The sequence below is a fragment of the Neovison vison genome, chromosome 9 (assembly GCF_020171115.1).
Source record: "Neovison vison isolate M4711 chromosome 9, ASM_NN_V1, whole genome shotgun sequence".
Taxonomy (NCBI): domain Eukaryota; kingdom Metazoa; phylum Chordata; class Mammalia; order Carnivora; family Mustelidae; genus Neogale; species Neogale vison.
This window is the reverse complement of record NC_058099.1, coordinates 31,895,329-31,920,598: the sequence shown is the minus strand read 5'-3', so window position 1 is coordinate 31,920,598 and position 25,270 is coordinate 31,895,329. Positions and strand designations below refer to the sequence as shown.

The 25,270-nt window shown below is 52.1% G+C and overlaps 1 protein-coding gene across 1 annotated transcript in view; it reads left to right on the top strand.

The window, feature by feature from the left end:
- The window catches only part of COL15A1 (collagen type XV alpha 1 chain), a 101,988-nt gene that overhangs the window by 41,359 nt on the left and 35,359 nt on the right, over window positions 1-25,270 (top strand). The window contains exons 6-15 of the mRNA XM_044265271.1: window positions 3,170-3,317; window positions 7,564-7,709; window positions 9,475-9,630; window positions 10,807-10,950; window positions 12,359-12,508; window positions 12,993-13,136; window positions 16,903-16,962; window positions 18,132-18,224; window positions 19,264-19,389; window positions 19,965-20,027. Coding sequence (XP_044121206.1) covers window positions 3,170-3,317; window positions 7,564-7,709; window positions 9,475-9,630; window positions 10,807-10,950; window positions 12,359-12,508; window positions 12,993-13,136; window positions 16,903-16,962; window positions 18,132-18,224; window positions 19,264-19,389; window positions 19,965-20,027 — 1,230 coding nt within the window. The remainder of the gene's footprint in view (window positions 1-3,169; window positions 3,318-7,563; window positions 7,710-9,474; window positions 9,631-10,806; window positions 10,951-12,358; window positions 12,509-12,992; window positions 13,137-16,902; window positions 16,963-18,131; window positions 18,225-19,263; window positions 19,390-19,964; window positions 20,028-25,270) is intronic.

The window sequence follows — 25,270 nt, the reverse complement described above, 5'->3', positions numbered from 1 at the left end:
AGGGGGTTGGTGGAGGGGGAGGTGGAGAGGGAGCAGAGTCAGGTAGCGGTGATGTCAGGACCTCAGGCCACCAGGGCAGGGCAGGTGCACAAGCATGCTGCTGCTGAGAGGAGGTAAGAAACATCCCTCCAGGATCCGAAGAAGAGAAAAGTCGGCTGAGGGACTCCATGGCCCCTGCCCACCTCTCCCCAGGCAACACTTTCCTTCCTAGACTTCCTAGCCCCACTGTCCTCAGTGGTGCTGAGATAACTGGGGCGGATGAAAGTCCCTGTAGGTGTGGTTCAGCTCCGCCCCCTTCTGGTCCTTGACCAGGAGTCTATCACTTCCCCCACCTCCGCTGAGATGTAGCAGACCTCCCCAGCAGCTGCTGCCCCAGCGCCCAGCACATGGCAGCACACGCAGCCCTCGGCATGTGGGGGTGGGTGTCGCCCTTGACTGGTAAGTTTATTGTGCTAGAGTGCCCTGTCCTCTTGGGGCTCCCTCCTGCCCCCTGCTTCTAGGTTGGCTGGTGACTGGGGGGTGCTGGGCATGCCAAACCGCTGTGGTTGCCCTTAGTCCTTAACAGAATTCTCTCTGGATGGTGGGTCCAGGAGCCAACTGGTGTGTTCCTGGGATTGGAGTCCCGTTCCTCCTGGCAAGGGTCCTGCAGAGTGTCCATTCGCTCCCTTTGCTGTTTGCTGGGGAGTGCTTTTCCATTCATTCCTTAGAAGGAAGGCTTCTAAGGCTCCTTAGAGAAGGCTCTAAGGCACAGAGGAGGGGAAACCTTTGTCCCCAGGGCTGCCCAGCCCAGAGGTGGAGAGCTAGGTCTCTAGCTCGGGACTAGGGCTCTGTCAGCTGCGTCACCATCTCCTGGAAGGCTCCATGGCTCCACTCTGTGGCCACCCCTCCAGGACAGGGAGTTTCCCTCTTCTCTCAGACCTTCCCCTCCCATCTCTGTCTGGCTTCTCTCTTGGAATGAATCTCACTTCCCTGTCCTCACCCCTTCCAGCCTGCCACCCTGCAAGACACAAACCATGAGCAGCAAACTGAATCATGGGCTGTCTGAGCAGTGAGGGACTTAAAAAGCCAGCCTTCCTCACCTCTTTCCCCATTTAGGGCAGGAGTCCCTGCTACCCCATGCTTCCCCCTAAGTCAGTTTCTCTTGACACCCCTTTCCATTTCTGGAAAGTTCTATCGTGCTGAGTAAGAATTAATGCCCTTATGGTTCTGAGTCCTGGCTGTGCATCAGAATTGCGTGTGTGTCTGGGCGGGTGATGGTGGGGCAGTGGTAGGGGGACACTTGCTTCCTGGCTGCATACCTGGACATTCAGATTCAGGGGGTCTGGAGTGAGGTTCAAGGGACTGTACTTATGAAAGCTCTGCCGGTGATTCTGATCCACAGCCAGGACCTCTGCTCTAGCCACACCTAAATGCCCAGTTTTCCCAGGCTCTGTAATTTTTGTAACCCCTTCATCCAGGCCTTGGTCCCGGCCATCCTTCTGCTTGGAGGGCCCTGCCCACACCCACCACCCTACCTGGACAATTCCTAACTTCCCCTTCAGGATCCAGTCCCCAGCCTCTTGTCGGAGCCTCCCTCCTGTCCTCAACTCTCCCCTCTGCCCTCACACGCCACATTCAGCCACACCATGTCTGAGTCTGGGTCTCCCCACAGTCCAACAATGAGAGGGTACACACTCTGTCTTTTTTCTCCATTTCTGTATCCTTGGGGGTCGGCGGAGGACCTGGCACACAGTAGGGCCTCCGGAAATACACATGGAATGAAGAACTGTGTTTGCGAATGCGAGAGAGGCTCAGCCAACCTCTATGCTTTTAACACAGTCTTGAGACTCGACGGTCCCATTTGGTCATCAGCCACACTGGTTCCACGTCCACACAAACCCCTGAAAACCAGCGGACACCTGTTGGACACAGGACCCCTGGTCTGAACCAGGGGCCAGATTCATGCTGTGCCTTGAACAGGGGTCTGTAACAAATGCCTTACAAGTTTGACGAAAGAAGGTTTTGGCAGACAGGCTGGATATACCGACACCCAAAGAAAAGCATTAGTGAGGGGTTATTCTTTCTCAAAAATTTGAAATTCCAGTGACGTGAATAATAGCTACCATATGTGGGTTCATACTATGGGCCTGGCTCTGTCCTGAGCACCTCCACATACTTTCTACCCTGTGAGCAGGCACCATTGTCTCATTTTACAAAGAGGAAGTTTACACGACTTGCCCAACAAAACGTAGCCAGTAAGCAGAGTGCAGAGATTGGACCTAAATTTGATCATAAGAACTGAACCATTGAATCCCAGGTTATGGTGCTCGTAAGAATCCCCTTTGTTCTAATGGACCAGAGACTTACTTTTTGTATACTAAATTCTGACATAAAGGAAATAATCTTGTTATTAGTCAGGATAGTCAAGTCATGCTGCCATAACAAATCAGCTCTAAAAATCTCAGTGGCTGGGTGGTTTCCTGTTCAGACCACAGGGCCAACGCTGGTCCCTTCCATTCACCACCCGCAGCTCCTTGAGCTCAGGAAGAGATGAGACTGTGAACATCCCCAAGCCCTGGGCTTAGGAGCTGCTTCCTGATCCTGGGTCAAGGATCTTTGTGCCCCACCCCCTATCAGGATTTCTGCCGAGATCTTGAAGCCATGCTGTGGTTCCAACTCTTGGGGGTGGGGTAAATTACTTGGTAAAATTCATTAAGACATTGACTGCTTTTGGAAAAGCTGCCCAGATCCTGAAGTTTCCTTGGAAGGAACTTACCCCCCTCTTCTATTTCGCAGGTGCGCAGTACACATCTGGCATTGGATTTATATGGTTTTTACTGAGGACACCTGGGTTCCTCTGTTTACTCGTTCATTCCCTCATCTAAGAGATCTCTATTGATCATGTCCTCTGCACTGGCCTGGGATGCAGGGTCCTTGTGCTTGAACGTCAGCCAAGATGAGCCGAGTCTTACTGTAAACAGAACAGAATTTCATGACCCCTAGCATGCACCTTGCTCAGATCCCGGGAGGTTCAGCGATAGCCTACGTATGTAACAGACAGGTCCAGGCATTTTTTCTGGGTTTGTTCAGCGTGTTGTGGACGTTTTATTTCCTCCAGTGAAAATCCCTACTATTTATCCTGCTTTCCTCCCAAGTGAATCCTTTTGGGTCTCGTTTTTCCTCTCTTCAGTCTAAAGAAGCAGAAGTTGAACCCATAAACACACCTCCAACTCCATCGCCTCCTTCTGACGATGCTGAACTTTCTGGTGAGCCTGTACCTGAGGGGACTCCAGAAACCGCCAACTTGAGCATCACTGAGCACAGCAGCCTGGAGCAAGGCAAGTCCCCACTGCGCCTTCACCCACGGCACTTTCATGAGGTGACGCCTGTGTGCCCAGCCTGCGCAACGTATGCCCCATAGAGCCTCTCATAGAACCTTCCCCTCCGTCCTTCGAGGAGGGAATTAGAACCATTCTCATTTTATAGACAAGATGAGGAAATCAACTCAGAAAAGTTAGGTGACCTAGCTGGGGCTCTTTGGCTTGTAAAGGGCAGACCTGCATTTGAACTTGGATACTTGAGCTTTTTTTTCTTTTAAGAGTTTATTTATTTATTTGAGAGAGAGACGGTGTATGTGTCTGTGTGCTAGTGTAGGGGAGGGACAGAGGCGGAGGGAGAAGCAGACTCCCTGCTGAGCAGAGAGCCCGATGCGGGACTCAATCCCAGGACCCTGAGATCATGACCTCAGCCAAAGGCAGACGCTTAACTGACTGAGCCACCCAAGCGCCCCTGACACTTGAGCTTTTAACCCCCAGACTCTGGAAGGGCTTGAGTTCCAACAGAAAAGGTTGAAGTAATTTGCTGTTAATTAAATACCTGCTTTGTACCAAGTGCTCACATACTTCATCTCCAGTCCTGGCGGTCCATGTCCTGGTTGGGATTATTGGCCAGTATTTTTTTTTTTCAAATTATTATTATTATTATTATTTTTTAAGATTTTATGTATTTATTTGACAGAGAGAAATCACAAGTAGATGGAGAGGCAGGCAGAGAGAGAGAGGGAAGCAGGCTCCCTGCTGAGCAGAGAGCCCGATGCGGGACTCGATCTCAGGACCCTGAGATCATGACCTGAGCTGAAGGCAACAGCTTAACCACTGAGCCACCCAGGCGCCCTGGCCAGTATTTTATGGGTGGAAAAATGGATGCTTGAAAATGTAAGTGATAAGCCCACAGTCACACAGCTACTGAGTGGTGGGACGGACCTCATGCCCAGGCCTGACTCCAGAATCCCCACCCTTCCCAGCTTTGGCCACAAACTCCTGACTCTCAGAGGATAGGATCAGGTCCGCTGAATTCCTGTGAGGTCCACAGTGGAAACTGGTGGCTGGAGAGAGACAGGCAGGCACTCACAGGTCAGCGGCAGGCCCTGTGTCCCCATCCAGGGCTCTCACCCCTAACTCTTGTCCCCCAATGTGTGCAGAGGACACTGGTCAAAACCCAAGATCTGCTGTGACCCCCAGGCAGCAGCGTGACATGTGTCCAAGGCTGAAAGGGGTCTGCACTTCCTGCCCTTTATCAGGGGCATATTGGCTTCGGACTGAGATTACTGCCTGCACCAGAGCACCACCGTGCAGGGCAGAAAACACAGACAGAAACCCACTCTGCCCGTGGAAAAGATTGGTGGGCAAGCTGCCTTTCATGCATGTGTACAGCCTTGATATTGATGATGCAGGAAATGTAAGGACCCGGGGACGGACTCGTGCGATACGCCATAAGGAAAGCAGATTTCAGAACTCTGTGTGCTACAACCCTAACTTTGAGTATATTATTTCTATCTATTTATATATAGCCGTGTGTGTGTGTGTGAGAGAGAGAGAGAGAGAGAGTAATAGACAACAAAATGTTCCAAGTCGTTATCTGGGTGGTAGGATTTTGGCGGGCTTTTCTGTCCTTACTTCTGATTTAACAAGCCTTCTGTAATCCTGTGTATCATTCTTCTTCTCACTTCTGCCATCAGTAAATGCACATTATTTTAACAACTAAATTGGGAAGTCTCTGAGAGAGAGAAGGTATCCAGGACTGAAGAGGAAAAAGTTTGTATCATCGTTTAATACCGTCACGGAGTCAGGGTGTTGCCGGGGAAGACTGGGAACAGCAGACAGCTTGGACAGAAGCCCTGCTCAGCCACCTATTTGCTCTCGGGCCTGGAGCACATTGCTTAATATTTCCAAAATTCAGATTTTTTTTTTTTTTTTTTTTAGATTTTATTTATTTATTTGGAGAGTGAGCGTGAGAGAGCTCAGGGGCAGAGGAGAGGGAGAGGCAGGCTCCCCGCTGAACAGAGAGCCCAGTGTGGGCTGGATCCCAGGACCCTGGGATCATGACAGCGGAAGGCAGACGCTTATTGGACTGAGCCACCCAGGCGCCCCAAGCTTCAGAGTCTTTACCTGCCCCCTGGGAGTGTTTACGATCCCTGCCTCCCAGGTAGTTTAGAGGATTGAGCGCAGCCAGGGATGTCCAGGTGGTTTATGGATTGTGAATGCTGTTGTCCTGGGTGGAATTAGGATCTCTGAGGAGGGGCATGGAGCCGGCAGAGGCTACAGGGCCAGGCTGGAGGCTCTCCTAGACTCGGGGGTGAGTGCCGAGGAAGGGGGAGCCAATGCAGACAGAGACAGGGATCCAGGCACTGGCTCTTCCGTTCCCTGGGATCAGCCAGACTCTGTTAACTGTCAGACGAGCTTGCTGAAGTGTTCCTGTTCTTCCTGTCGGATTGACAGCCCAGATGGTGAGGAGGAAGGGGCCTGAACCCTGAGCCCTGTCTCCGTCTGGGGAAAGCTACCTAGTAGTTTCATTCCAAGCTTTCCAGACACCATCTTGGCCCAGGGCATCCCTCCCCCCATGCTCCTGTTAACATCCTCCAAGGAGTGGAGACTCAAGAGGTTTGGGGTCTGGCCGGCTGTTTGCACAGCACCCCCTGGTGGCCAGATCTGGGAGGACAAGGGAGAGCGGTGATGCCTGCCGGGATTGGCGTGGTGGGGGATCCTTCAGCACCTTCCTCTGCCCACACTGTTCTCACCGTGGGACATGTGTGCGCACAGCATGCATGGACCTGGCTTGACATGAGGACAGGCTGACCTGGCTTCAGGGCCCCTTCTAGTCACTTACTTTCTGTGGGGCCCTGTTCCTCCTCAGCAAAATGGGGTTAATCATAATAAGGTGTTCATGTGTGCATCAGGGCAGCACACACATGCCCTGGGGTGATAGGAAGGAGCCTGGAAACGTGGGATCCCTGTCCTGGCTTTGCTCCTCCAGATGTCAGGTGGTGGGAAGGTCCTTGTGGGTAGGACAGGTGGGCAAGCGGGAGGATTAAATGGGGTACTGCATGGGATATGCTTAGCAGGGGACCCAGCCCATGATAGGTGTACATTCATATTAGTATAATTTATTTTTCTTTGCTTTAGGATCCCACTTGTTTTAAATTTTTTAAAAATTTTCAATAAAAATTTTAAAAGATTTTATTTATGTGACAGAGACACACAGAGAGAGGGAACACAATCGGGGGAGTGGGAGAGGGAGAAGCAGGCCCCCTGCTGAGCAGGGAGCCCAATGCAGGGCTCGATCCCAGCACCCTGGGATCATAACCTGAGCCAAAGGCAGACACTTAACCAACTGAGCCACCCAGGAGCCCCTCCACTTGTTTTTTAAATTGCAAAGAAATACATGCTACTGGTAACAGTTCAAGCAATGCAGAGTTGTATGAACCCTTCAAAATAGTAGTTGTGTTACCTGTTCTCTGGAGGAAACCAGTGTTTAGCCTTTTGGGTTAGCCAACGTTGTGTGGATTATCTGCACAACCATATGTTTCCATATATCACATGTATTATTTAATAATCATATTAATTATATAATGATAATTATATATATATATATGATGATGATAAAACCTGGATACTCACAGGACGCCTGGGTGGCTCAGTCAGTTAAGCGTCTGCCTTCAGCTCAGGTCATGATCCCAGGGTCCTGGGATTGAGACCCCCATCGGGCTCCTTACACAGCGGGGAGCCCACTTTTCCCTCTCCCAACTCCCTGCTCATGCTCTCCCTCGCTATCTCTCTCTCTCATAAATAATAAAAAATAAAATCTTTAAAAAAAAACACATACACTCACATAGTTTTTTTCCCTTTACACACAGAACCACGCTGACGGTGAACATTTATGAATAGCTAACGAAATTGCTAACTTTATTGAGGGACAGTCCTCAGTGCTTTTTTTGTGTGTGTGTTCACTTATTGAATCCTTATAGCACATAACCTTCTAAGCACCCTTGTAAAATAGGAATTATCCTTCCCAATGTATGGATGAGGAACCTGAGGCCCCCGGGTTTTCACCTGCAGGTGGTGCTGGAGCTGATGGAAGCACCATGTGATACTGCCCTTCAACGTCGGTTTTTCTGCAACTTGGGTTTTTTTCCCCTCTTAATCCTGTATTATAGACATCTTTTCAAGTTAATAGGTAAAGCGATGCTTCATTCTTTTCCAAGGTTACAAAATACAGTCATCAATTATAGAATGCCTGTTTCTGTAGGGTCTGGTGAGGTCCTGAATGACACACTGGAGGGAGTTCATACTATGGACGGTGCCCCCATTACGGACGGTGCCCCCATTACGGATGGTGCCCCTGTTACAGATGTTGGTTCAGGGGGTGGAGCCTTCATTCATGTCACTGAAGAGGTGAGTGAGTGGTAAATTTCATTTGCCAAGTCGGTAGTCAATTTGTTTGCTCATTGCAGACTTGATGGGAACTTGTACGGGGCATGGTAAAGAATCAAGGGGGTTTTTGCTGAACATCCTTGTATGGAGGAGAGTAGACCACACACCAGGTCAGGGGGAGGAGATGCAGCACAAGCTGGTCCTCATACCTTCCCTGGAGGATGGGTGCTGGGTCTTCCCCATGGTAACCACCTCCCTCCTGCTCATCTGTGAAGACACACAGCCTTTTCCTTTGGAGCCCCTTTTAGACAGAACCAGATTGATTGCACACGTGCGTGTCCACTCCATTGTTGGGTAATTGGCTTTTATACCCGCAAAGACATTTTTTGTAAATGTTAGACACAGTAAAGTACAAAATTAAAGCAAATGTCTTCTTTTCACAACAACCTCTGCTAAAATCCCACAGATTCAGCTCATTCTTTCTGTTATTGTGGGATGGAACTCAGATACTTCTCATGCTCTCCCAGATGTCACCTGATAATAACCTATTTTCACAGCTTTTTCCAAAGTCTAGTCTACCATAATATCAAAATTCAGCCCCTTTGTCTCTCAGTTTCCAAGGACCACATATCCAGCTCACAAATGGTTTGTAGTGGGGAGAAGGGAGGAGAAGGTCCCCGCACACAGATGATTGTCTCCAAAGGAATTCTTTACCTTTTCCTCTATAGCCTGAAGGCAGGTGGCAGCTAACCGTGATAGAACTGATTTCCTTTCTTGTCTCTTAGTACATCCTGCCCAAGTGGTCTGGTCCCTCCTTCTGGCATATGAAGTGTACTTAATTGTACAATGAATTAATCATTCTTAATTATACTTTAAGGCCTTTGGGACTTCAGCTCAATTTGAAGCAGAGTCTCATTTTAAAATCTGTGATACCACCTTCTCTTTTTTTGCAGGGCCAGGGGGAGACAATAATTCTGCAAGGATTAATGTTGTAGGGAAAAAGTTTCTGTGGTCAAATACATTTGGGAAATACTGCACTTTATATTCTCCTTATGATTGTCCCCTTATAAATCCTCAGTAAGGAAATCTACCTTTGATCAGCTTCTTGGTTTTAGTATCCAAAAGAGCTACTTTTTGTGAAACAAAACAAAATAAAATGACTCCCGCACCCTCCAAATTTAAAAGAAAAAAAAAATAACCTTTGGAAACCGAGATATAACATAGTTTGAAGCCACTCACAGCCAAACTGCTATATCCCTTTCATGCATCAGCTGTGTAGCATTTCCCAAGGAAACTAAGTCACAGGGAGAGACGAATCTTGGGGGGATCAGTCTGGAGAAGCCTGGGGAGGTCAGAGTTGTTGCCTGCATCTCTCTGAATCTCTGTCAGGGGCTAAGGCTTTCAACTTGTTTTTATGGCTCCTGGATGGGCACCTGGGGGAGGTCACAGGGACACAGATGTGTTTAGACGGAAGTGTCTGGAGTTGGAACAGGCTGACTCAGGAGACAGGGATCTCCCGGTCACTGGGCATGTGCAAACAGATGCTTGGAATCAAACAGGAGAAACGTTTGCCTTGCAGTCTCTCCTGTCCCCAGGATTCTGGGATTCTGGGACTGTCCGTGGTGTGGGGGTGATGTCACAGATAAAAAAGCGCTGTGAGAGAAGGAAGCTACAGAAATACAAGCTGATGGAGAGGGGTGTGAGCCGTCTGATCCGTCCCTCCACAGGCACACTGGTCAGAGCCACAGGCTCAGTGACATGGTCCCTCACGATGCTTTTGTTTCAGAGTGTGCGTACTGAGGAAGGTTTGGCGGCCACAGCAGCGGTCGGGGAGGCCGAGCTGCCCCCCAGCCCCACTGGGGAAGCAGAGGCCAGCAGTGTGCCCACCGAGGGGCCGGCCCTGTCCTTGTCCACTGAAGACACAGGGGAAGGGGTCACTCTGGTGAGTAGCTCAGAGTTATGCCATTTCTGGGGGAGGGCGGCTATCTCAGGTGGGGGCGGTCACTGGTCTTCCTTCTCAGTCTGCAGAATTTAGAGTGGGGGGCCTTGTGGGATCCAGTGTGAGTGGACACCAATTTGGAGGCTGAGGGCTCTGCTGAGTCAGTCAGCAGCTGTTTGTGGACAGATGTGTTATGCTGGGCACAGGCAAATAGCATAGACCAGTTCCTGGGGACAGAGCTCTAAGAGGTACAATAGGAGAAGCACTGAAAGGGGCCCAGAACCCAGACTTGGGGGTCCTGGAAACCTTCTTAGGGAAAGGATGCCAAAGGCAAGACCACGGGGATGCCTGGAAGGAGCCCAGCAGCTGGCAGGCCAGCAGGAGCAGAGGCCTGGAGGCATCAACAGGAACATGCAAGGGGCATGTGTGAGCAAGAGGGGCAGGGAATGTGGCCAGAGAGGCCCCTGAGACCCGGGGAGCCACAAGTTGGAGCTAGAGTGTGTTCAGAAGTGGCAAGTCACTGAAGGGCTAGTGGCCTCATCAAAGTAGGGCTTAGAAAGTGGAGAAAGGGTAGGAGAAGCAAGCCTGGAGGCTGGGGCCTGGGATCGGAGGCTGTCACGGTCCGGGCAGCAGGTGGTATTGGGTTGCTTTGGGTTTGGTCAGTGATGTCATATCCCGCCACGAGTCTCGGTGAGTAAAGGCTTGTAAGGCAAGCGTGACGGCTAGTGACTGCGGGGAGGGCAGGGTAAGGCACGCGGGAGGTGTCGAAGGAGAGGGAGACGAGCAAGCTGTCAGTGAGGGCAGCCAAGTCCTCTAACAAGAAGAAGGCTGGGCGTTGCGAGTCCCTGGGTTTTGTCCCAGCACCACGACTGGGGCATTGGTGAGAGCCCTCCTTCTGGGAGGAGCAGAAGGGAGAAGGCAAGGATGGTGGTGCGCGGCACCAAGGGTAACGGCGAGGGATGGAGTGAACCACGTAGGTGGCCTGCTGACCCAGGGCTCAAGCCTCGAGTGGTGTGCAAGGTGTGGGTTTCTGTGTGGGTGCCATGTTCAGGGCGTTAGTATGAGGTGAGGTCTGGGAGCTGCAGGTGCCTTGAGGGCCAGGAAGTGCCAGCAGGCAGGCACTCACGGGCCCCGGGCGGTTTGCTGCCTCTGGCTCCCTCATGATGTCTTCCTGCTCAGGGTGTAGACGCTGAAGAAGGCTCGGCAGCCACTGCATCTGGGGAGGCCGGCAGCACCACCGGGGAAGTGGAGGCCAGCAGCGTACCTGCAGGCGGAGTGACCCTGTCCATGCCCATCCAGGACGCCAGGGAAGGGATTACATGGGTAAGGGGTGCGAAGTGCCCCAGCGCTGAGTTCGCAGCTGGACGGGTCCTGACCTTCTCTGAGGACCCATCTTCATTCTGCTCAGCTCACCTAAAGGAGCCTGAATGGGGCACTTCTCTGAAGGGGAGCTGGCCAAGGCCTGGGTATGCGTGTGCTAGAGTCCAGCTGACTTGGGGACTTCATGTGCTGAAGCCCCAGCAGGCCGGTGGGGAGCCCGGTTGGGGGGATATGGAGAGCCAGCGAGTGGGGGCAGTCTCAGGGACCCACCACCTCCACCAGTGGTGGGGCAGGTGCCAGGGTGGGGGAGCCTAGTTGTGGGCGGGACAGGTAATGGTAGGCACAGCCATGGCCGATTTCTGGACACAAGCACAGGCTGGCAGAGGGCAGAGGGGATCAGGGTCAAGGGCAGGGCCAAGTCTCCTCAACCTTCTTCTTAGGCAGCATGGAGATAGTGTTCCCAGCTCGTGAAGGTGGGATGCAAATATCTCAGGACATGTGGCAGGTCTGTCCCTAAAATGTCATTACAGTGGCAGTCCTGCCAGTTCTTCAGACTCAGACTCAAACCTGGACTCCCTATGTCCACTGTTGTGTCCCCACCTCAAATGATTGGGACCATTGCCTCCTAGATGGCTGATCCAGAATTCTCTTCCGTCTTCTTTACTCCCCACATCCTGTCAAGCATCAAGTCTTGTTGGTTTTCTATCTAAATCTCCTGGGCACCTGCCTCCTTCTCCCTTCCCTGGTGCCAGCCTATGGACTAAGACAGCATGTCCCCAGTCCAGACAACAGCTGAGGCCCTGGGCTCATGTCCTCTGTCCTCTCCCCCAACTCCTCCTGTGGGGATAGCCCTCTGGTTGGAGCTTCCCATCACCGTTGCTGCAGACCCTGCTCCCCCGCCCCTGACCACAAGGCTTTTCAGGATCTGGCCCGGCCAGCCTTGGTGACTACATCTTGGTTCACTGTCTCCCCGGCTGTCAGGGCTCCCACCTGATTGACCTTCCTTCAGTTTCTTGAACATGCCCAGACCTTCTCCTCTCTGCCTCGACCTCTTCTTCCCTCTGCCCAGCCCTTAATCCTGGCTTAGCCTTCAAAGTTCAGCTCAAATACCACTTTGTCAAGGAAATACCATCCCAGGAGCACCCGGGTAGCTCGTCGGACTTTTAACCAGCCAAAGCACTGGGCAGCGGGGTGCCGTGGGGGTGTCTGGGGGACGAGTGCCCTGACCTGAGAGGTGCACTCCAGCCTGGAGTTCCGGGGCTCTGTGGGCCAAGGTGGGTCTTGCTCGAGCAAAGCTACGGCCACGTGGGTTATCTATCTGGTGGCCTGGCGGCTTCCTGTCCTGCAGCCATACACCTGCTGAAGCAGGGCGGGTAGAAGAAGGGGCCTATTCATGCCATCTTTGTTTCAGGGTGCAACCAGGGAGGCAATGTTCACAACACCAGCAGCTGCGGCGGAAGTGACCCCCAGCACTTCTGAGGAAGAGGAGAATCACGGGGTCCCCACTGGTGGCCTGGCCCCTCCCACACCCACAGCGGCCCCTGAGCAGGCAGTCGCTTCTGTAAGTGTCTCCTGATATTTTCCGTCTGGCTCGCGGCAGGGAGAGGGGTCAGCATCCTGGGACAGGAGCAGTCACTGGCCTTCCCAGCTTTGGGAGAGCCCAGATCAGGGTCGGCGCCCCTGGAGGGAGGCAGGGTGCTTGGAAGGAGCGTGCGAGAACAGGTCAGGGAATCAGGTTCCCAACCCTGCTACTTCCTAGCTTTGTCCAAGAATTTTCTCAGAGTGCTGCCAAGTCGGAAGGGGTCGCTAGGGATGGGGGTGGGGTGGGCAGAGGAGGTATGGGAAGAGGAGATGCACGTGTGGGAGGGGAATTTTGAGTCTAGGCTTCTGTGAATGTTGCGTGTACCGACAGTTGAAGGTAAGCAAGTGTTGTGAGGTTAGACAGGCACTGTAGGAATGACAGTCACCCAGACTCACGGGCAGCCTGCCGCACGCTGCGTCACAGGCCAGGTGAGGTGATGCCTCTTGTTGGTTTTGCTTTTCAGGGTTCTGGTGAAGAGGAGGACCTAGCAGCAGCCGCAACAGGGGAACCCCTGCCCGGGACTGTGGCAGAAGAGCTGGATGGCAGCCCCCCCGAGGGGCCCCCACTGTCCATACCCACGGTGGCTTCAGAGAGAGGGGTCACTCTGGTGAGTGGTGTAGAGGCACAAAGGTTTGGCGTGCCCTGTCTTACTGAGGGAAAAAGAAAGGCCGGCATCCTGGGAGGGATCTGCCCCTGGCTTGCTTAGAGGCGGGTTTCATTTTGGTTCATGAAGTTCCACATTTGGGCATTTGAGGGGCCTGCGACCGGGGAACACACAAGGAAGCCACAGAATGCAGAGGAAAAAGCAAGAGGTAAAAAGGTAGGGTACCTGGGTTCATGTCCCCAGTTATCCCCAAGTTCAGATGAGAACTTTGTAACAGGCAGAGCGGGCTGAAGACACCAAGACCCTGATGTCAGGTGAGTCCCATCCCAGACTCAGGGAAGCTTCTCAGACTCAGCAGGGACTCAGAGGTGTGTGGGGGTGACCTCCACGTCCCTTCTCCCACGAGTGTCTGTAATTCTGGGCCGTACCTGCGTGACCTCAAGCAAACCTGTTCTTTTCCTAGGCCTCATTCCCTCCTCTTCACGGGAGGACAGCTGTGAGGCCGAGTCAGAGGATGCGGGTCTGGGAATGTTTGGAAAGCTCTGTACGCATGCCCAGCATTGCCCTCACCTAAGGGCTGTAACTTCGTGCTTTGAAACTAGAGCCCCAGAGCTGATTCCCAGCATGGGCAGCTGTGAATCTGAAGGAAGCTGCTCTTCAGGTGTGAATATTTTTAAGGGACAGTCTGGTGACCAGAGTCACACCTGGTCACCTGCACTTTCAAAGCCTTGACCCATGTTACCGGCGTGTGACCTGTGGGACCCATCACAGCCCTCCAGGACTAACCCCCCTGCGGTGGTCTAGTTAAACCAGCCCCGTTGCTGGCAATGCCCCTGGGCTCACTTACTCATGAGAACCTCTTGGCGAACACATGAAGCTACGTAGTGTTGACCCAGAGGCTCCTGTCTTGGGGATCAATGCTAAAGGAGATAGTCTGCTGTGTAAAAAGGCTTGGTTGTAGACACATTTGCTAATCTCCATATTACCTATAATAGAAAAAAGTCAGGCACAGTTTAACAAGACAGTCTTAGGGGGGTTGATGGAATAAAGTATATTCAAATAACGAAACATTATGCAGCTATTAAAATTACACTTATTAGGAGTATTTAATGGTGGGAGAAATACAACATAACAATGAACAATGAAATCTGATTATAAGCGCGAGTACATTCTGTGGTCTTCACTATTTAAAAATAAACTCATGCACGAATTCGGGAAGGAAACACCCTCCCTGAGTGTTAGCAGTTGTGTCCTCAAAGTGGCAGGACTGGGGAGGCCTGGCAGGTTCCTAATACATTCTGGTGTTTTCACCAGGGGTGTTTATGACTTTTACAGTGGGAATTTGCAAAAGCTCTAAGGAGAGTCCAGGCAGGGGGACAATGGGGAAAGGGGGAGCCACACCGATTGTAGTTCGCTCTGGCATGTGACTGATGAAGAGACGTCACCCCTAAGACAGGTCACCATGCCAGGAATTGGCAGGGAAGGGAAATGGAAACCTCGGTCCATGAGCAAATGCTTTAAAGGCACAGTAGGGGCAGCGAAGAGTGCACCCACGCCGACTTTAGGGTCCTTGTGAGTCTCAAAGTCACCCAAGGCAGTGGGGGAAAGGGACATCCAAGGCTGGCTCTGCCATAGCTCTGTGACGCATTTCTCACCTCTCTCTCTCTGTTTATGTAACACGGGGTCTCAGCACCTATTTCATGGGTGGTGGTGAGAATCACATGAGTCAGTACATGGTAGAGCTTACCTAATGCATGGCTCTATCCAGTCAATTATGTATACAGGCCCAGAGAGGGCTGGCAGTTTGCTCAGGGTCACACAGCTCCCAGGAGATGAGTAGGGGTGAAAGCCTTACTGTCTGGACTTTGTCTCTGTGTATTTTGCACTGTCCCCAGCCGCCCATCTTCAGACATGAGCCGGAAGCCTGTCCTCAGGGTCCAGGTGGCCCAAATGAGGTCACTCCACTAGTCATTTGGGGAATACTTATCAAGACCCTAGTGTCTGCTGGGTGTGAGGGGCACAGCAGAGCCGAGCCCCCAGGCCACAATGAGCTGATGAAAGGGCTCCCATATCGGAGCTGAGCTGCTCTATCATGTCTTTGGGACACGGACCAGGGCTCAATAACATCTTCTTATCTTGACTCAGAGAAGACATGTGGGAAGGAAAGGGCAGGTTGGGCCCCAAGCAGAAAAGGCTGGCACTGTGACCATTCTGGGGAATACATTGGCTCTGGTCAGGTGCCTGGAGCATGTTATTTGGGGTAAATAGAGTCAGTTCTGATCAAGGAAATAGCAGAAGCAGTAAGAGGACTGAGTCCCAAAGAGACTGAATTGGGAGTCTGGGAGAACCAAAAAAAAAGGTGTTGGGCTCAGGTCTGGCCACCTCTCCTCATTGATCGGTGTCCTTAACCTCTGCAGGACTCAGTTTCACCATCTGTAATGGGAGGGTCCTTCCAGTTATGGTGTTCTCCAGCTCGGCTCCCGTCTCTGCCCCTGATTGTCTTCCTGGGAAAGCCCAGGAGCTTGGGGGCTTCAGCCACTTGAGTTGTGGGATTTCCAGAGAGGTCTTTGCCACTTCTGTGCTCCAGTTTCTCCATCTGTAAAATGGGGGTGGCGAAGACTACCCCTCGAGGATGTTGTCAGAATGAAATCAGGTTCTGTTGGTGGGAGTGCCTTGTCTGGTGTCTGTCCCCACAGACAGATAACAGAATGTTCCTGAAGCAGCAGTGAGGTTGAACTGTCACCGAGGGGCTGTGCCCATGGTAACCAGGGCCAGGGCCCCTGGGAGCCCCCCAGCCTGCTGAGGTCCCACCCACAGAGCCTGCTCTAGCCAGAGGCAGCAACCTGGCTGCCTCTGGGGATCTTTTTGGTCTGCCTGCTGGTCCCGGTCCTCTTGCCTCCCTTCCACCCTCCCCCGGATGGAGGGTGTTCCAGCCCTGTTGGGGTCGGAGGGGCTGCCGGTGGGGATGGAGGGGCGGGAGGGCTTGGGGTCTGGGGAGGGTGGTGTCCTCCTTTTAGGCTGGCCTCCTCGGTGGACTTCGGATGCTAGCAGAGTTCCCAGGAGCAGGTCATACCACACAGGCTCTGTGCAAATGTACTGTTCGTGTTTCCATTCCTTCTGGTGGCTCAGGCCATTGTGTCCCTTTTTTTTGTCAGACCAGCCATTTCTCTGCACCCTTTGTGACAGCTGAATGCCCCCTGGGATGCTGCATTTTCTTATTTTCTGTTTCCTTTTCCTTTCCAAGTGGGTATTCCTGTCACTCTGAAAGCATTTCCTGAGTACCCACCAAGGGCCATGTGCCAGGCACTGGGGCCTGGAGGAGATTCAGGTGCCACACCTGCCCTCCAGAAGTCCCCCGTCCCAGGGAGACAGGCCTATAACCCTGTGGACAGGGTGCAGGGCTGGTGGGGGGAGCAGGGTGGCCAGGACTTCAGAGGGAGACACATGGGCCTGGCTACCTTGTTTTGGCAGCACCTGGACCGGGGTGTGGGGCGGGGGGACCCTAGGTGATGGGATGGGGAGGGTCCCTACTGCCTCCTTCCTTCCATCATTCCCATGCACGCTATGCGTGTGATGCAGAGATGAAGGGCTCCTGGCCCAGGGTGGTTGAGTGTCCCTTGGGCTGGCTTATGAAGAACAAAGCCTTCTCCCTCCCTGTGTAAGCCTCCCCTTAAAGATGAGCGGTTTCTACAGGGAGCAGAGGGGACAGTGTGTGTGTGGAGGGGGTGGGGGGCGGCCAGCACTCCACTGACCATCTTGTTCTCTTTAGGCTGAAGCTGGGGAGGGGCTTCCCGGCCATCCCGAACCTGCCAGGCCGACCGGACCCACGGTGAGACCCCCACCCAGGCTCAGCGCACACACAACATGCAGGGGCTGGGAAGCCAAGAAATAGGCCCAGCCTAAGGTTCAGGGTGTCTTCCAGTGACACGTGGGGCCCTGACCTCTGTCAGAACCCTCAGTGAGCTCAGGAGCGGAGTCTCTTTACATCCCGTTTATATCCGGTGCTCTGAATGGCCTGTACGTCTCTCAACCACATCCTGAATGACTTGTCACAATGCCCCAGACCTGTTCCTCCTTCAGGATGCCTTGTTTCTGGGATTGGTGCCCCACCTTCCTGGATACCAAGACAGAAATCAGGAAGCCTCCTCCAGGGGCCCTCTGCCTCCCACCCCCATCCAGTCAGTCTCCAAGCCCCGAGTCTAGCCAGTCCCTCAGACGGTGTCAGCGGGCCCCCGCAGTCCCCACCTTCCTTCTCCCACACCACTGCTCCCTTCTCAACCCAGCCGGGACCTCCAGCCCAGCTTCTCCTCGGGGCCTTGGAGCGTGTGCTCCGTGCACATTCTGTGATTGAGTTCAGCCTCACCTGGTTCTTGGGCTCAGGAATTAAGTTCCAGAAAGGGATTTTTAGAAATTCCCTTTTGTTCTTTGGAGGAATTTGATGGCATTCAACAAGTAAGCACGGAGTACCTTCCTGGTACCAGATCTTGTGCCAAGATACTGGACATCCAGCGGTATCTCAGGATGGGCCAACCCTGTAGGGGTCCTAGTCTGGAGGGGCTGACAGACATTCACACAACTGAGCTTCAAGTCGGGTGGTCCTACCACCAAATTGAGACCTCAGCAGAGGTTGGTGAGGAACACAGAGTAGGGAGAGATGAATTCCACCTCCATGGGGAGGAATTGGGGTGGGAGGGCTTCCTGGAAGTGGTGACAGTAGAACTAGGCCTTGAAGGATGAGTAGGGGTTTGGAAGGCAGGAAGGGAGGCTGAGAAGATGTGAACGAGCACAGTATGTTCAAGGATGGGCTGCCCGTTGGCTGTGCAGCAGGATGTGGTGGGGGAGGAGGGGAGGGGTAGAAGGGAACCAGGAGAAAAGGCCAAAAGGAAGGTTGGCAGCTGCAGTTACAGGGCTACAGAGTAAGGAAAGACTTCTGGCGACAAGGCTGTCCTTAGGGAGTGGTAGGTGAAGCCAAGTGGTGGGAATTTCTTCTCTCTCCAGGTAGGAGCTGAGACCGAGGGCTCTGGCCTGGGCTGGGGCTCAGACGTTGGCTCCGGCTCTGGCGATCTGGTGCGCAGTGAGGAGCTGCTGAGGGTGAGTGTGAAGACGGAACCGCCTGGTGTCTGGGGTTGCCTTCCCAGTCATCGGGAGGATTATATTTCTCCCCCACATGTGTCTATGTTTGACATTTTCCACTCTGATCAGTTTTGTTTCAAGTGAATATGAGCCTTAGTTTCTCTTCAGGACCCCTACTTCACCCCTGCCCCCTTTCCCTGGCATCCAGGGCTGTCCCACAGCATATGCCTGTGACCTTCACCTCTTACTTGGCTTTGCCCCTATTCCCTGTACCCACTATAGAGAACCACTGGCCTCTTCTCTAGGTAGTATTTCACACTTTGGTTTCCAGACTCTTCTGGAAATCCTCCCTACCCTGAGGCAGCCCCTCCTACCTCTTCAGCCACTCCTTCCTCTTTGGTCTTACCCGCTCAGCCTCCCGCCCAAGGCAGAGTCCCCACTGGTTCCTGGTTCCTGGGCAGCACCTCCCTGCCCCAGCTGCAACTGGTGGCTTTGTCTTGAGGCCCCCAACCTCACTCAGACCCCCCTGTGCTGATTCCCCACCACTCAGTTGCCTCCCCCACCCCCTGCCCACACCTCAGGGTAGAGCAGGAAGGTTCTGGACTCACTGGGTAAATGGAGTGGGAGCCACATTGCTCTTCCAGGCTGGTGGGATCAGCCAACCCAGCAAGAGGCTAAAGAGTTTTAATAAGGGTTAGCAACAGGAAGTTTTTGACTGCTCTGTCAGGTAATCAGAAAACTAAATTAGAACACCTCTGAAAAGTCTAACTGATTGGACTTTTATTGTACACGTATAACTGGGGAGAACACATGATATGAGGGGCTCAGAAAGACCCTGGTTCAAATCCCAGCTCTTTTAATAATTAGCTGTGAGTGTGTGAGCCCAGACCAAGTCATTATCTCACTGAGCCTCAGTTTCCCCCATCAGCTAAGTGCAAACACCGCTCTCTACTTGTAGTGTTAGTGTGAGGAACGGAAAGAATGGATGGAACATAAATGCTTGGTATATGTTTATCCCCTCCCCTGCTGTTTCTTAACAGACTTTCTGATTTTTTAGGGTCCCCCAGGCCCTCCAGGCCCACCTGGCTCACCTGGGATTCCAGGAAAACCAGGAACTGATGTTTTCATGGGACCCCCTGGATCGCCTGGAGAGGATGGAGCTGCTGGTGAACCTGGACCCCCGGTGAGCTGCTGGGTCTTCTCCCCCTCTCAGTGGCCATGAGGCTTTCTCTAGCCAGGGAGGCATGTAGAGCCCCCAGACCCCAGCATGAAGGCTCATAACAGAGAGTGAGCAGCTTGCTAATGTTTGTAAGCAAAAAAGGACTCAGCTGAGTCATTGCTAAGACTCATAAGAGGCAGAAGCCAAGAAATACACCATCCTACCCCCTCCTTTGCTGCTTTATCTTAGTCATTATAGGAGAGGCAAACTCAGGTGGAATCTTGGAATCCTAGGACATCGGAGTGCTGGGCCTGGAGCATAAGGCCACCAGAGGCCATCTGGTCTGCCTCCCTGCCCCCAGATCCCCTCCAGAGAGGAAGGTGCCATCCAGAGAATGAAGGACACTCGTCCTCGGGGCAAGGTCAGCAGTGACCATGCTGGGGCCAGAGGCCTGTATTCTGCCCTAAACCGACACAAGGTTCCTGGACCCACTGACCTCACCAGCTCAGTCCTCCGAGCTATGGCCTCCTTCTCTAGGAAAGGTTCATTCTTGATTCTTATCGGAGATGCTGTGGCCTGATTGTCATTGTTGTTCCCAGGGCCCCGAGGGACAGCCTGGAGCTGATGGAGCCTCCGGCCTTCCTGGGATGAAGGGAGAGAAGGTAAGGACAGGGTGGGAGGGGCCCAACGTATGGGGGCCACCAGGCCACACTACCTCTCACTTACCTCTAGGCCTGTCCTTGCCTCTTAGGTGAATGACCCTTTCTAATCCCCTCTGAATCCTCTCTCTGCTGGATGTCTCCATCCCAGGGCTCTTGATGCCCAAACCTGAGCTCAGCATCTTCCAGCTTCAGTGAGTGATGCTGCCTTCTCCCCAGTCCCGAGGACGCAAACGCAGAATCTTCTCTAAGTCCTCCTTCATCTCCCTTTCCTGCCCTGCCCCACCCATTTCGGGGACTGGCCCATCTTTCATCCACCTGCCTTGCCTCTCTCCACCCTGATCTGAGGTTCATTTCCCCTCGTCCGCACAGCAGCTTCAGGCTTCTCACCAGTGTCACATTCTTCCCACCCGCAATCCAGCTTCCACCCACCTGCCCCACCTGTCCTTCCTCCTGCAGCGGCAGGCTCCCTCTGTTCTCTGCTGAGAAGGTATCAAGCCTTGCTGCTGCCTGAAGGACCAAAGGCTGACAGTGCCCAGACCTGCCTTCCCAGCTCCATCCCCTGCCGCTCCCGCACATGGATTCTGGGTCAGCCAGCAGCCCTACTGTGGTGCTCTGGGCCTGCCCTTCCTGGATGGCCCCCTGCCCTTTGCACATGCTTTCTCTCCATCTCAGGTGACTTTTCCTTTCCTCGTTCTCCAAGGGCCGGTTCAGATACATCCTCTGAGAAACCCTTTCAAACTCCTGATGAGCAGAAAGCAGCTGTCCCTCTTGCACTTCCCCTTAGCACAGCATTGATTCTGCCCGGGACCCCTCCGAGCCCGTGTTAGCTTATCTGCAACAAACAGCTCTAGCGCTGTCTATGTGTCCTTAGAATCTGGCTCAGGCCTCTGTGAGTGTCTGACCAGCGAATGGGCCATTCCCTTCAGTCTCTTCATTCTCTGTAAGCTTGTATTGTCCTCAGTCTGCAAACCCCACATGATGCTGCAGGGGTGGAGGTCCTGCCCTTCTATCGGTCTCCAGCCTCTTTGAGGAGATAAGCCATATCCTGCAAAGGAGAACAATCAAAATGAGGCATATATGCAAATAATGAATGATGGAACACTAAAAAAAAAAAGTAAACCTCCTTGCAGTGATGCAGTCGTGAGTTTCTCTGGGGATCAGAGGAGGGAGGATCCCTCCCAACTGGGATGGGGAGCAAGGCCTTCTGCGGACCCCACTGTATGAAGCTGTGGAAAAAGCTAACTCCCTAGACACCGCCACCTTTGCTGAAATGAGTTTCCAGTTTCCATCAGCTCTCAAGTGTGTTTATTTTAATTGAAACAGTAACTCGATTTCCATGGAAAGCTCATTTCTCAGAAAAAGAAGAAAGAAACTAGTTGTCAAGCTTTATAGGACTCGTTTTTACATGTACCAACTATTTCATAAGAAATTAGATTTTGCAGGAAACATCACAGACCTACACCGTTCCTCCCTGTCCTTCTTTCCAGCTCTCCCCTACCCACCCGTACACACCCCTCCCATGCTCGTCTGGTATTTAAAAATACCCATAGCCACATCCGCACACGGACACGGGGCGGGTACCGTCTGCAACTGCTCGAGGGAGCAGGCTCGCCCAGGATCACTGTTGGAGATAAATTACAGTTTTCTCCCCCAAATTTGCATGAATCCGAATTTGTCGCACCACGTGTAGAAGACACTTTCTGGTCAAGTGAAAGCAGACTTGAGAAGGACTTGGAAACTTAGATCTAGAAAGCTCGGAAGAAACTTTGCAGATGACATTTACCTAAAAAAAAATCTCTTAAAGGACAAAAGTAACCCGAGGAGCATAGTAGGGATGTCAAATAACAGAAAGGTGCCTGAGAACATGAGCAGTCTCTGGGTTGTCACTCAGTGTAGGATCCAGTGACACATCACTTGATCCTTGACTCCCCTCCACGGTATCTGTTCCTCAGCTTGCATACCTCCCGTGACAAGGACCTCATTTCCTGCCAGGTGGTACATGGCCACATATAAGGGGATCATTCCTCACGCTGCCCAGAAAACAGCCTCTCTTCTGTCTCGCCATGTGTGGAGACCAGTCTGGGCAGTTGTCCAAAGGGCAGGTTTCCCCCAAAGAATAAAGAAATTTCCCCCAAGGAATTATTTGGCTGGCAAAAGAATATTATCCTATATATTCATTATTTTCAAATTGGGATTGTCATCAAAATGTGTATGGTCATTAAGAATTTATACAATAGAAAAAAAAAAAGAATTTACGCAATAGATTACATTACGTTGAGTTCGATGACAGGCGTTCTCAGTTTCTTTTCCCCGAATTAAGAGGAGCTGCTACCCTGAGATCTTTAGCTCATGAAGGAACAGGACAAGAGTAGCCTGCTTTCCCAGCTACAGAATGCTTCTGGAAAGGACGCTTCTGCAACGTGCTAGAGATGGATCTCTGGAACATTCCTTCCTGCTTTGTGCGCGGCACACTGTACCACCCAGATCTTCGGCACACGTGTAGCATTCACAATCCCCACTCTTGTCCTCCTTTTACAGTCTGAGTCATTCACTGTGTTCTTCGATGTCAAAAGGTGCTGGGACAGCCAGGCAGGAAGGAGTTTGTGTTTTGAATCAGTGCCCAGAACTGCGGAGGGGCGTTGAGCTCCCAGTAATGGGCTTCGAGTGATCCCACTGACCTGCCAAAATGTCATCGCTGGGCCTCATATATGTAGGAGAGTCTGTCTTGCCCATGAGATGAGGGGAAATGCAAGTAAATCATTATCAGCTGCCCTTTCTCTACTGAACCCCACCTGGGATTTGAGCAGTTCTCTAAATCTTACACACGGCAGAGCAGGGTGCTCTCAAGAACCTACACGGTGAACCACGCTTAATAAAGGTCCAGTAATGGGTTTTGGGGCTGGTAACAGCTTAGGTCACTTGAACATTTCAGTACTGGCCCGATTTCCTGTTTCATATCTTCTTTGACCGTCAGACGTGTTTGGTACAAAATCAGGATCATAGACCCCCATCGAACCAAATGGACCATGGTCAGTTCTAATTGTAACAAGTTGAAGTTATCAGTGTAACAAACACCAAGAGCTCAGCTGACAGACACATATGAGGCAATAAGTTGTAACATCTCAGATACCACAACAGGAAAAAAAAAATCAATGTATTTATTAGGTTCTTTGATGTTCTTGTACGTTGAAGTCAAATAAAGTCCTTAGCAAATTTAGTTACGGTAATGAGCGGAAGTTTCTAGTGAATTCTGCAGCGTGATTTTGTAGCATTCCTGCACCTCGGTCTTTGGCAGTATTTCCGTTGTGGAACTGGTCTCTCCATACCTCACTGCCACAGCCAACCCCGCAGCTGGGCTGGTTGGAATACCAGGATCCTCCAGAACCCACTGAACAGTGAAGGACAGCTCTACCCTGTCATTTGGGGAGCAGGGAGTCTTTGCTGACTCTTGTCATTGGGGTTCCCAGTTCCCACTGTATGTGTTCACGTAAATTCCAAGATGAGCTCTTCTGTGCCCCAAGCTAATCCGCTCAGGTTCCAAAATGGTGGCCACCAAATCTGTGAGCCAGTGGAATGGGTCCAAGTACTACCTTTTTGCATGTACAAGCTGGATAAAATCATCTGTTTCTGAGACCAGTTAATCAAGGTCCAAAATACCTTCCAGAACTTCCTTTGAAACTGCTACAAGATGGACTCTCAATTTGAAGAGCTGGGAAGGTAACGTGAAAAATACCGTTTTTCACTTTCCAAACATCATTTTCTTTAACACGCTCAGCTGGGAACACAATAAGGTTTTTGGAGGATAGAGTCCAGGAGTCGAGAGAGGAGCCTCGTTTAATTTCTCTTTCACAATCTCCCTGATTGACTGCGATGTGACTTGTGACTGGAAAGGTGCACAAGGTCGGCACTTCCTTCATGGACAGATGGCGACAGGCCGCAGAGGACGGCTTGGCTGGTCACACCCGAGAAAAGCCGGCACAGAAACTGCAGCCTCCAGATTAGGAGGAGGAACTGGAATATAATTCTTCTCTGTTTCTGCCCATGGTGAAAAGTCCCATGTAGTTTCTCAGTGGTCAGGTTGGTAGGCAGAGAAGCCTCTGAGCCCGGCCACCACCGCTTCCTTCTCCCGGCACCCCCTTCCCGTCCCGCCACCTACTAATGTCCCCGCTGGAAGGCAGGGGAACTTCTACAGCCAGATTCTGTAGTTCTCTCCTCCGTTGCCTCTCTTGTGATTCAGTCCCTATAGAGCACTTCCTTTCGATGGTTATGTATTTTTATTTCTAAGATCTCGAAGTGATCTGTGCTTATGCCATGATAGCTTGCCCACGTCTTGTGGCTAGGAAGCCCTCCCTTTTCTCCCTGAGAATACGGATTGTATACACTTAGAGTCCTGATTGGCTTGTGTTCTTCCCGCTCCTTCCCCGGGCATGCATTCAGTCCGCACTGCTGCCTCCCTTACACAGTGTTATGTTGTCTTCCCTCCGGATGTGTGGTGTTTCTTGCTTGTCTGTTTGCTTTCAGAAATTGGAACCTCTCTTGGGTCTGTTTTCGGCCTCTTTTGGAGAGCTGGGCAGCATCTACTTCAGAGACTTGCAGGTTTCGGGGAGAGGATGGGGGCAGTGGGGTGTACCATCAGGCAGGGCCCCTCTGCAGCTGGTCTTATGAGTTTTGGGGTACCCCTGGACCTCCCTGGGTTCCCTTAGCCACTCGAGGCTCGGCCCTATGTCCTGACTCTAGTAAACAACGTTCATTGTTCAGGTAGGCGTGAGACCAGGAGGTGAGGGGGAACGGGCACCACTTGCCAGCCTTCCTGCTCCAGAATTTGAACTTATCTGCCCATCAGAGCCACATCCAGCTCCTGGCTTCCACTGCCTCCGCTCTGCAGGAGCCTTTCTCCCCTGTGTTTTCTCTCTACCATTGAAGTCTCTGGCTGCAGCTTCCTGTGTTTTTGCCTTAGCGTTCCTTGCTATTTTCAGTTTCGGTGTCATTTGCCATCTGACTTTTGAGCATATTATTTTGGAACTCTCTGTTCTGTCCTTTCTATGGATTTGATATGAACGGCCATCCAGCCCAGGGAGAGAGGGACTGGGGAGAATGGCAGAGCCGCAGAAGGCGGGTACATCACAATCAAATGTCAGGACCTTTTCCTGGCTCCTTCCTTTGTGAATCCTGAGAGGTTCTCCCACTGGGGGGCCCTGTCCACAGTCCCGTGATGTAGGGCCGTGTCTCTTGTGGTTGACCGC